Source organism: Malania oleifera, chromosome 12 (genome assembly GCF_029873635.1).
Source record: "Malania oleifera isolate guangnan ecotype guangnan chromosome 12, ASM2987363v1, whole genome shotgun sequence".
Classification (NCBI taxonomy): Eukaryota; Viridiplantae; Streptophyta; class Magnoliopsida; order Santalales; family Ximeniaceae; genus Malania; species Malania oleifera.
Window position 1 is genome coordinate 8,692,606 of NC_080428.1, and position 13,167 is coordinate 8,705,772.

Sequence of the window (13,167 nt, forward strand, 5' to 3'; positions counted from 1 at the left end):
AATGAGAAATGTTGTTTTATGTGCGTATGGTGTAATTAAATTTTCAGCATAATAAATATGAGTCTTTACTTGAATCAAATTGAAATGAATGAAAATAAAAATAACTTTAATTAGTGAATCTGATGATGGATTCTATAAGGAGATGCAATAACACTCCCTATTGATTTTTTTGGGACTAAAGAAGCTTCACTTTTTAAATCACAATACTATGAGAATGCAAGATGGGACACATTAAATGGAAAGATAATGCTAATGAATGCCAATGAATGTACATGAATGATTATGTATAGCTTAATAGGTATCATCTAGAGAATGGGTATACAGTCCTAGTATAGTCTAAAATTAGACTTTCATACATAGGCCTTCTTCTTGAACCCTAGGAGTAACTACTGTACCTTAAAAAATCAATAGTAGTTCAATAGATATTCTATTGTCATATAGGTTAAAGTAGGTTGGTTGCCACTTCATTAATATATTTTGACATACATATCATTCCCCAAATTCTAATTTTGCAATTCAAGCTTGCTTTTTGTATTGAGTTGATTTAAAAATTCACCTCGATAGATGTGAGCTTATGGGACCAGCTAAAATGATTTTAATGAAGGGAATATGATATCTCATGACACTGGAATTTTGTTCTGAAATAAACCCCTCTTAGCAGGACCTAAAAACGTCTATTATGGAACTCACTATTATTGTTCGCTAATTTGCATTCTAATTACACTAACCATTTATAATAAATGGTTACTTCTCTGTATTTATTTTTTTTTTAGATATGTCATATAATTATTCATATTTTAATATGATAAATATTTTAATAATTCAAATAGTTTTTTACATGTTAATTAATATATTTGATTTTTGCATAAGCCCTATTGAACCTGAGCGACAACTTTGGGTTCAAATGTTAGCTTAGTTTTAAAGCTATGAGAACATGAAATAAAATATTGTATACCGACCCCTAAGGCTTGTAAACTATGCACACAACCATAATGTTCTGCTCACACTAACTTTTGGATTGTGAATAAAAATAAAATAAAAAATACTTACAAATGTATTTATGTTAAATCCAGAAAAAAATATTTAAAAAAAATCCACAAAATTTACACAATCTATTGATAACATTTTGAAATTAGAATAAGAACAAGTAATTAAGTAAGTTCAGCCAGTGCTACCAGACAACTCTCCAGATAGCACACTTCCATATGATGCTGATCCAGCTTGCGAAGGACCTCCTCGAGCTTTCTGAATCTGCCGTATCCTAAAAAGGTCTCTTGGTAGTGGCAAACTTTGAACGCTAGCAGTTTCGTCATCGTCTTGCCCTATAAAGAAGACCATTACTTGCAACAATTTTTAACTCTCTAATTTGGTTTTACTGAGAAAGAAGCCTGAAATTTCCACGAGGCACTACAATGCATGGCATTTTGAATATACAAAGAGCATTATATCTGCCTCGTGTAAATCAATGTTTACAAAAATAGCATTAATACGGTATGTCTTTCATATTTAAAACTTCCTGCTCAAGCTCTCATAAAATGATGCTTTTTGTTGTTAAAAAAAATGTCATTGATAATATAAGATGGCGTCCATGCCCCCAGCCAGCATAATGTTGTCTAGAAAAGCCAATGAGATACAGGGGCAGGCAATCGTGGCCAAAATGTTGTCAAAAAGCATGCGTTGGTCCGCCAAAGTGCTGGCTGAAAGTCTCGTTTTTAGGCAGCACAATGCCAACCAAACCTTATCATGCAAACCTCAAAACCCTTGTAGTAGCACCAATAAATATCAATCCGCAAAAGCTAGAATCTAGACTGAACACCATAGTAACATGCCAAGAGAGATGAACGTACCATCTGCATCTTTTCTCTTTAGAGACTGCCCATTTCTTTTTGGTCTGGATGAGCCACTTGGGATGGGATGAAGCTTGCTTGAACCAGAAAGGTCACTTGTACTAGGGGCAGGGCCCCTTGGCAACTGTGCCGGAGTCCCTGGCTTTCCAGTTTGCCCTGATGGTATGCTGCTCTGTAAACAGATTGATAATACAAAATCCACATCTGGTGATGGACCTGTCAATTTCATTAATCCATCCAAATTAGCAGCCACTAATATATCCTTCAACAGCAGCAAAAGTTATTAGTGACTAAGGATCAATAAACTACCTACAACAATCAATGTCATGTAAAGAAAAACTTCCAACACATCAAACATACTGGCAATACGAAGGCAAGCCAAGTTTCAATGTAAAAAGGAACAGGATTGATTTGTGTTCCCTTGTTCTCTTAACATGACTCTGTAGGCATCAACAAGGTGAATGGAATTGAAACAAATGGAACAGCAAACTTACTAAGACTTTCTGAATAATTTCTAAGACATGATTTAAGAGACAGCAGTTTGACATCAGGAGTATTTCGCATACTAAACACCATGGCAGTTGTGTTGTAAAATCATATTTTACTTGAAAGGAAGCATAATCATTAATTAAAAAAAATTACATCTCCAAATTGCAGTATTCATGAAGCAACAAGAGGTTTTCCCTTGAGAAATGGGGAAGCAAGAATTGGAGCAGATAAGGAGCACAAACACTAGCATGTGGCATGGACAAGACACAACAATAAGGCAATTTCATAAAAACTAGGATATTACACTGTTAGGACACTTCAACTAATTAAATAAAAATATATGTTCATTTATACAAAAAATTCTGTTTGGATGTAATGTGTGTGTGTGTGTGTGTGTGTATCCATATAGAGACACACACATGAACAAATATAAATTTATATGCATGATATCATATGGATTGTTCAAATAAATTTTCATCAATGTACACTTAACAATTTAAGATTACTAGTTCACAGTTGGATTGAATGATGCCTACTAGAACATGAGGATTCACAAAAATATTAAGGGCCTGTTCATTTTCCATTCCAGATTTACAAATAATTACATAACAGGCACCTTGTTTTCCAATTTTTCAATATTTATAAAGAAACTAGAAAACAATAGGAAGATGGTTTTCAACTTTCTTATACAAATTCTGAAAACTGGAAATAAGGTGACATTTCCATAATTATTTAGAAATCTGAAAATGGAAAATATAAAAGTTTTCCACACGTAAAGAGGGCCTAAAGTTTTTGGGAGCTCTATTTGTACACACGCAAGCACGTGCATGCGTACACAGAGCGAAACATATTTTCTGGAGGTCAAATGTGCTTAAACGAGCTCTATCTCCTGGCAGGGCCCTAAACTATGGAGTTAGGACCCAAATGATCAAGGGGCATTTGAGTTTATGAAACAAACTTGCTTCCCCTCTTGCTTAAGAAAAAAGTGACACAAAATGAAGTGTCTTGCTAAAACATGCGCCTTTGTGTACCTTACGCTTGTCCAAGTGTGTCCAATGAAATGCTAAAAAATAATTGTTTTTAAATTTTTGTCAGGTTTCAAATATGTGTCGGAACATGTTCTGTTGAAGAAGTGTTAGTGTCGAATTTGTTGGACATCAACACCCAAGGGATTTTGAAGTGACTGCTTCTTACTGCAGCAACAATTGCCAAACGTCCTCTCTTAGCAATGAACTTTAAATGTCATTAAGCTTGATGCAACATAGAGATACTAAAATGAAAAGGAACACAAAGTGCATGCAGACTGTTTGAGAAAAAATACAACAAACATTTTCTCATTTTTTTCAAAAATGAGATTAACTAACAATAGAAATGACCCAAAAAACTTGCTTTTTTAATATATATATATATATATATATATATATATATTTCAATACCAAAAGGGTTCTAAGATTCAGATACTCTTGTCATTCTTTTCCATTTATCTGTCCACAAACTTAGGGTCTGCCCAGTTTTTAGAAAATTACCTCTTTACTGGAAAATTTTCCAATAAAACTAGTCATCCTTTGAATTACTACTTTCCAATGTTTTGCACTGAAAAATAAAACTTATCTATAATATCAAAAATAAATTATAGTACGTATTGCATGATCATGTAAGTAATTTTTCAACCAACTACTACTACCATTCAAACGAGACTCATCATTGAACTGATCATTTTAACAAACTTAAGCAATGGCATCAACCATTGCTATCAACCGCCACTGCCCACTGCTGCTGCCAAATGCTAGACATTGGCTGCTCACAAAATGAAAGAGAACACATTTTCAATTTTTCATTTTCAGAAAACTAACACAACAAACAATAACAATAAACCAAGCCTTAAGTCCCACTAAGTGAAGTCAACTACATGAATCCTTTTCTGCCAATTTATACAATCATGGGTAATTTTCTCGGATAATTTGAGGACACCATCTCATTCCAAGTTAGTTTAGTTCTATCCTTACCCTTCTACTATTAGTAACTCAATCCTCTTCATTAGTGCACTATTTGGCCTTTAGCTTGCTTCAGTTGCCAAGAGTTGGTGAGAGGAGGATGACTGGCTTAGGGGTCTGGTGAAGTTACTGATCCTCTGATCTTTCAGAAGTGGTGATGAATCATGATGCGGTTGAATCATCATGGTGGAGCAGCGTGTGGCTTCCTGAAGCCAAGCATTCTCCCAGAAGATAAATGGAAGCCGTGTAATCAAGGTTTTAAAACGGAAAATGGAGCATTTTTAGGTCCGATTAAAGAGTGCCAAGCTAGATCTTGGAGTAATCATGGTAGATATGTGGGACTTTCGTATTCTGTCCTATGGGTGGATGGTTGGGTCATCATCGTAGAGCATTTTTAGCTTCGATTAAAGAGTGTGCCAAGCTAGATCTTGGAGTAATCATGGTAGATCTATGGGACTTTCGTATTTTGTCCTGTGGGTCGATGGTTGGGTCATCATCGTAGAGCTTGGAGGTTACATCTCTTTCCTCATATGAATCATCATCCGTTATGATAGCAAGTGTTGATCTTGGTGCTTCCTCTGGATGTAAAGGATCAGCCATCAGCAAGAGGTTTGGAAATAGAGTTTTCTTTTTCTAGAACCCCAATTTGTGGATCTTGATCTGGATCAATTGGTTCTCCAAATTTTTGCTTATCCATCTTTTGAACAATGGAGGCTGCCGTTCATTCAACCCTTTGGGTTTGGGTTGGCCTTTGAGTGTGCTGCCTTTTCTTGAGATGGAGAAAAGAGTCATTGCCTCTTAAGGATGCTTGCATTGATACAGTCTGATACGTCGGTTGAGGAGAGCTGAAGGCCAAAGTGGATGGAGGAAATAGAGGATCAATCCTCGCCTATCTATGCTGCTGCTGCTGGCTTTGCTTGAGGGAATTTAGCTGAGCTTTGAGGTGCTGCATTTCTTGCTTCTATCTTTCTGAAAGCTGGAGAGAATGCAAACATGTCCTCAATCATTTGCTTCAGCTCTTCATGCAATCTTTGGATGTGATTCTAGTATTTGTCGATGAGGATGGATGTGATATCAAACTTTTTTTTGACCTTGTTGGCCAACTCTCTCTGGTTATCCACAATTTATTATAGCATTCTATTTTGGGTCAGGGCATTCTCTGACTACCAATTGAGAGTTGCTGCTGCTGGGGACACCTACTTAGTGGATCCATCTGGGTTAACGACAATTGGATCTTTGATCTTCCAGGAATGCTTTGTTCGAGATCTCACACCTTCATACTCTACTGGTGGGAAGTCACCATCATAGTTCAAAGCTCTTAACATGTTAATCTAGGGAAGATCATCATTATATTTTGTCCTTTTCCCTTCGTATTTGACATAGTAGTCAAATTTCCCTAATGGTTCTCCTAATAAGCCAACTTTTGAATCTCCATCTTCATATCTCTTTTTAAGTCTTTGCTGGGAGTTGTTATTCTTTTTCTTACCTCTAACTTCTTCATCAGACCACTTGTACACTAGATCATTAAGACAGTCATTATAGGCACAGTCGATGTCAAACCACTTATGACCGGTTTTGGTTATGGGTTTGTAAACCAGAAAACCATCTCCCTTGAAGTATGGGAATGGGACCTAAGATCCTTGTTGTAGATGCCCAAACCATCTAAATCGTCCATCCCTCATCTTATCTCTATAGGTGCTATCCTAACTCACCGCGAATATGTTCACATACCCCTTATACCACTTATGCACCTTAGCATTCTCATTTCAGCAACTTCTACATTAATATGTTATTTTTTATAGCCACCCCACAAAAAATTTGTTTTAATTCAAACGGTATTCTATCATCACAATACAAGCTTGAAGCACTTCTTCATTTTAGCCAACTTGCTTTTGCTGTATGTATTACATCTTATTTGATTTCTCCTTTAGTTTGCATCACTGTTTTAAAAAAGCAAAGGCATAAAGCAAGGCATTTTAACCCTTAAGAGACGAGGCAAAAGCTGTAAAGCATTGGGGCATAAGCCTTTAGAGAATTTTATTTTTAGGTAAAAATGTGTAAATAAACAATGTATATTTTTCAAAAAAGTAAAGAACAATTTAAGAAAATCATAAATATAATTTAAAACAAAATCAAACAAAATCAAATATAGTTTGTGAATTACTTGTTGGATATTCAAAAAATGCTAACTTGAATTCATTATGTAAATCATGACAAGAGATAGCTACAACATTCTAAGGTTCAAATTAATTTCAAAATTTAAGATTCGACTCTCAATTATTTGGAAAGATTGATGTTGAAGAGTTCTATAAATCAACTCATATGATGACTGTTGTAAAGTTAAAGATGGTGGAGAAAAGAAGAAAGGAAGAGACAAAGAAGAAAGTACTGAGCAGCAGTTTCCCTGGAGTCTTACGTACACCTCTCAGTCTACCATCTTATATATTAATCTTAAGGACAAAAACACCCCCACTCACACAGCCTAATTGCTAAAATAACCTATTATCTTCTGACACTCCCCCTCAAACTGAAGGCATATAAATATCACCCAAACCCAGCTTGGTACAACCATTAGACAAGGTCGACTTAATAAAGGGTTTGTAAAAACATCGGGTAACTGATCTGCAGATTTCACAAAAGGAGTTCACACAACCTTCTTCAATGCAACATCTCTCACAAAATGACAATCAACTTCAATGTGTGTCGCCCTATCATGGAACACTAGATTGCTAGCGATACAAATGGCAGCTTGATTATCACAAACAGTGTTGTTAAAGTGAAAGCGAGGCATTTTACCCTCCGTGAGGCAAGGCATAAGCCTTTTGGGACTATTTTTTTAAATAATTAATAAATAAAAAATTATATATATAATACTAAAATGAGACAAATGTTAGAATAATGGAGAAAATATTTTATGTATTTACTATTTCCAAAAAAAATCTATTCTTTTTCCCCTTGAATCAGCTTCAGACATTTCAACAAGTGCAGCAAGATTTAGTTTAAAAAATTAAAATATGAAAAAAAAAAAACTTGAGAGATGAATAAAGAACTCAAACACGTGAGACATCGAAAGAGAGAGAGCAGAAGCTAAGAGAGAGAGAGAGAGAGAGAGCAGATGCAGAGAGAGAGAGCAGAGGCTTCGAGAGAAAGAGAGAGAGCATATGCGAGAGGCTTCGAGAAAGAGCAGATGCTTTGAGAGAGAGCAGAGGCTTCGTCGAGCTTCGTCCAGGCTTCGAAAGAGAGAGCAGAGGGTTCACTGAGCTTCGCAGAAGCTTTGAGAGAGAGCAGAGGCCTCGTCAAGCTTTGAAGAGAGAGCAAAGGCTTTGTCAAGCTTCGGTGACAAAGCAGAGAAGAAGCTTCGCAGGAGACAAAAAGGCATACGCATGGCTTATAAGGCATAAAAAAAACGTGGTTTTTTGGCTGAGGCGTACGCTTTGTTGGCTAAAACGAACGCTTTCTTGGATTTACACCTTTACACATATGCCTTGAGGCGTTTTTGTCCCAAAACGCACCTAGGGGTGCCTCAAAAACGCCTTTCGAAACACTGATCACAAATCATACTCATTCATTCCATTATTGAAATCCCCATCTTGGACATATGTGATCTTAGCCACATAAGCTCATTCATGAGTCATAGCTTGGTATTCTACTTCAGCACTAGATCTTGCTACAATAGTTTGTTTCTTGCTTTGCCAAGTAACAAGATTACCTCCTACGAATGTACAGTATCCACTAGTAGATCTTGATCATCAACAAAGCTAGCCTAATCTACATCAAAGTATCCCATGATCTCATATTTTTATTATATTTATATATCAAACCTTTCAGAGAGAGCTTTGAGATAATGCAAAATCCTACAAACAACAGCTCGATGTGGTTGTTGGGATTTTCCATATACTAACTCACCGCCTCTACTGCTAAAGATATGTCAGGTCTAGTGACAATCAAGTGGATCAACTTGCCAACAAACTGTGTATATTGACACTTGTATTTTAATTCCAATCCAACATCCCTAGACAGCTTCGTGTTGGGATCCATAGGAGTATCATCTAGTTTAGCTCCTAACAAACCAATCTCGTTTAGCAAGTCCAAGGTATACTTCCTTGAGATAGACTTAACCCTTTCCTACACCGTACAAATTCAATACCAAGAAAATAGTGCAGAGGGCCCAAACCCTTGATTTGAAATTTAGCTTGAAGCCATTGCTTAACATCAGCAATCACACTTTGGTCACTGCTAGTGACAATGATACAATCAATAATAACATCTAGAAGTACCACACCTACCTCTTTTTTGCAGACAAAGACTGAATGATTAGAAATAGAACCAAATGAAGCCAAATATAGAGACTGCCACACTAAATTTGTCAAACCAAGCTCAAGAAGACTGTTTAAGACCATAAATGTCCATATGTAACTTGCATAATTCACCATTCTCCCCCCTTGAGCAACATATCCACGAGGTTGCTCCAAGTATACCTGCTACAAATCTCCATACAAGAATGAATTCTTCACATCCAATTGATATAAAGGCCAATCAAAATTAACTACCAATGGAATCAATACATGAACTAAATTTCAAAATAGTCAATACCATACTTTGGTTGTACCCTTTGGCAACCAACTAATCCTTAAGCCGTTTGATAAAGTTGTCAAGAAGATATTTGATGGTGTAAACACAACAACACCTAACCAACTCTTTACCAAAAGAAAATCCACCAAATCCTATGTCCTTTGAGTGATCAAGGCATCCATTTCTACATCCATTGCATGCTTCCACTCATGGTCAACAAGTGCTTCGACATGTGAGGAAGGGGTAGAAACTGAGATAATATATACGAGGTAAAAGAATGCATAAGACTAGGAAGGTCAAGAACTGAAACATAATGAGTGGTAGGATAAGCAACTAAGGATTTCTAAGCACATGTTCAAGTACATTTCTGGTGAGCAATGGGCAAATCCAAGTCACATTGGTTGGATCTCTAGAACTAGAAGTCGAAATAGTGATAGGCAGACGAGATGCCTACATGGTGGTAGCAACCCATGTGCTTCGTTTCCATCATTTATAAACCTTCAATTGTTATTCTAAATCAATAATGAATGGATTTGGAAGAGGAGAGAAGATTTCTCAAGAGGGATAAAGCTAGAAATAGGAGGATCAACACAAGAGGGGGTGGGGGACCATAAATTGTTGATGGAAACAAAATAGATTCATCCAAGGAGGACTCGACAATGGAATATAGGGTGTCCCCTCAAAAAAGGTGACACGACATTAACATGTTTCCTACGAGTGTAGAAATCCTAATGTCTATATCCTCTCTAATTTACTAAGTACCAACGAAGGCACATTTAACAACACGAGGAGACAACTTGTCCTGAACAATATATGGAACATGACCAAAACATGTGCACCCAAAGACACAATGCACAATATAGAACATGGATGCTTCTAAGTACACAGTGGAAAAGGGAGTTTGTCCCCCTAGAAGATGGGCGTTCTATTGAGCAAAGAGCGGGCTGTTAAAAGAACATCAATCCGAAAGGTTTTAGGACATACATATGGAGTAGACATGCTATGTCAAGTAAATGTCTATTTTTCCATTCAACTACTCCATTCTACTAAGGGGTTGTATATATGATGTTTGATGAATAATCTCTTTGGCCAAGAAAAAGGACTAAAGCTCATTTTGAACAAATTCAAGTGCATTATCAAATTGAAAATTTTGATTACTAATGCCAAAATGAGTTTTTATTTCTTGGTTGAGTTGAGTAAATACAATAAAAAATTCAGACCTATCTTTTTAACAAATAGATCTAGGTAAAGCACGAAAAATCATCCACAAAGGACACAATTTTGATGACAAGTCAAATTCTTGACTTTACATGCCACCCAAATATCTAAATGAATAAGAGAAAACAATGATTTACTACAAGACTCGACCCTAGAAAAAAATGATGTGCTAATATGTTTTCCCAACTGAGACGCAAAACACTTAAAACAAGAAACAGACTTGAACATAGGAAAAACTTCTTGTAGTTTTTGAAGGGATAGATGACCCAAATGAGCATGCCATTGATCAAGAGAAAAACCATGACTAGAAACTAAGGAAGTTGTATGACAAGAATTGGACCCACCATGACCACCATTGAAATAATACAGACCATCCTTGTCTAGCTCACCACCAATTCTTTGTTTGGAGATCCTGAATAACACAATGAGAAGGAAAGAAGCTCATAGAATAGTTATGAGACTTAGTTAATTGACTAATTGATAGCAAGTTCAAGGGAAATTTAGGCACATATAACATAAGACAAAATAGAAATAGAAGTAATTGAGAGAATATTGCAAGAACCAGAAATTGGTATGATTGAACCATCAACAAAAGTAACCTAAGACTGTAAAGTAGTGGGGTTCAAGGACTCAAGCAAATTAGGACTACCTGTCATATGAGAGGATGCACTACAATCTATAGCCTAATTGAGGAGGATGAAGAAGCAAGAAGCTAGATTGTACCTAAATGGGCTATAGTAACACTAGATATAAAAAACTGAGTTTGGAGTTGTTGAACCATTCAAAAGACGATTGTTAAACTCCTCTCAAGACATGATGGATGATGTAAACTCCCCAGCGGAGGGCTAGGCACATTTGAAGTGTTAATAGTTGAATCGCATTTTGCAAGAGACTTATTGGCCCAAGCTAGTTTCCGAAGGAAATCCCAAAAGCAATTAATGGTACGACTTTCTTTGCCACAATGTGTGCAAATGCTACAATTGCCACGACAAGCTCCTCATTGTATTACACAACTGCTGTCATAATCACAATCCAAACCCCGTCCTCTGTAACTTTCCTACTACAGTTAGTGGTTAGTATCCATGGCTGACTTATCAAGGGAAAGAGCTTGAGTAGTCAGGCAGCACACACTAACACAAACAGCACTTTCAGGACTTCAATAAATAAATAAATAAAGCTAAAAATTACAACACTTCAAACTCTCCAAAATCCAGAACTTCAGTAGGCAGCTATGACTACAGAACTGAGCTTACAATATCCTAGGAGTAATTATTCAGCCACCAGGAACAGGGCAGATCACAGCAAAGTACTGCAGGCGTATAAACAACATGGCAGCAGCTCCAGGCATTATGGCTGGCAGCAACTGGGAACGAATGCAGAAAAGAACAATATTTGAACACCGATTGAAACCATACAGCAATTGCTACAAGATTGCAAGCAATCAATCACGAATACACGTCATCAAAACAGCATCATCAGCAAACTACAAACAGAATGACAGAGGAACAGTAGCAGCAGCAGCATACAAGAAACAGAGTATAACTTAGTTCACATAAGCAAATCACCATGAAAACACAGCTTCCAGCCAAAAAACGAAAAACAGTGTATCAAAACAAATTCAGATAAATCAGATTTGAAGGAGATCAATGCTCTGATACCATGTTGTAAAGTTAGAGATGGAGGAGGAGGGAAGAGGAGAAGAAGAGAACAAGAGAGGAAAGAACTGATTGGCAGTTTCCCTGCAGTCTTACATACAGCTCCAGGCCAGCCCTCATATATATTAACAATAATAAAAATCTTAAAGACATACCCCCACTCACACAACCTAATTGCTGAAATAACCTATTTTCTTCCAACAATGACATTCCTTTTTATATAAACACAAAATTAGTATTTTCTAGCAAAATCTAACTTGAGAATCACACACCCAAAATGCATAAGCCTCAACTAAAAAGGTGCAAAAGGTGCAGGTTTTATACAAACACGTAAGCCTCAGTGAGTAATGCGTTAGCCTTTTGGGATTTGGAATTCTAGATTAAACCTCAAGGCATTTAGACATGCCTTGCTTTGAAGTGAGCCTTGATTGAGCCTTTTATAACATTAGCTTGCATAATAGATCCAATGTATCAAAATCTACTAGTACTATTAATTTCTTAACCATCAAGTTTAATCTTTTCTCTAATATTCCTTCTACCATGACTCAAATTACATTCCATATATTTTGCCTTATTTCTACTAATCCTAAAACCTCTATATGCTAAAACTTCTCTCCATAATTTTAACTTCTATTCTACTCCACCCTAGTTTCATCAATCAAGACAATATCATCTACAAACAACACACAATATAAAACCTCATACTAAGACTAGTTCATCCATCACTAATGCAAAACAAAGAATCAGCATAATACAAATGCGTTTTTTAATAAGAAATATGCATAATACAACTTCATATTTCATTTTTGAAAATAAGAATCTACATACAGGTTTTTGGATCCTTCACCAGACAAGGCTTAAGATTACAAGTATTTCGCCATAACAACCATTCGCCACCAGTAATCGATGGTCAGCCATATGGGTCGAATTTGTTCCCAGGTCTTGTACACACCGCCAGTCACACTATGGGAGCTAGCAAGGAGTACACCACGCTAATGTGCCTTGGATGATCGACATCTTAGGGTTAGGCTTTGATAAGCACATTGTAACTATCCATGTGGTTGAGACCCCTCATAGCCAAGGCACATGATGATAATTGCGTCTTTGTGCCAAGGGTGTGGTCAGCCTCCTGGATAGTTCGATGTGCTTATCAGCAGCAAAGGTAAAGCCACCAAAACCCTCGTACTCAAATAAAAATACATAGAAGACTCAATTGTTGAAATGGAGTGGCTGTTGGGTATTGTTGTTATTGTTGCAGAAACAAAGATGAGTCAATTGGGCAATTTGACCAAATTTGGGGCTCAACTTTGGATTCAGTCCGGATTCTTTGCTATGTCAATTTGGAAGGGGCGGCTGCCCAAGAACACACGAGGGCCATGAACAACTGGGGCT

At 36.7% G+C, this 13,167-nt stretch overlaps 1 protein-coding gene across 3 annotated transcripts in view; it reads right to left on the reverse strand.

The window, feature by feature from the left end:
- Nucleotides 1-998: 998 nt before the first annotated feature.
- The window catches only part of LOC131144079 (cleavage stimulation factor subunit 77), a 136,691-nt gene continuing 124,522 nt past the window's right edge, over nucleotides 999-13,167 (reverse strand). For all 3 annotated transcript variants that reach the window (XM_058092454.1, XM_058092455.1, XM_058092456.1), the window contains 2 exons: nucleotides 1,848-2,063; nucleotides 999-1,322 (listed from right to left, as the gene is read on the reverse strand). In XM_058092454.1, coding sequence (XP_057948437.1) covers nucleotides 1,162-1,322; nucleotides 1,848-2,063 — 377 coding nt within the window. In that variant the 3' untranslated portion in view covers nucleotides 999-1,161. The remainder of the gene's footprint in view (nucleotides 1,323-1,847; nucleotides 2,064-13,167) is intronic.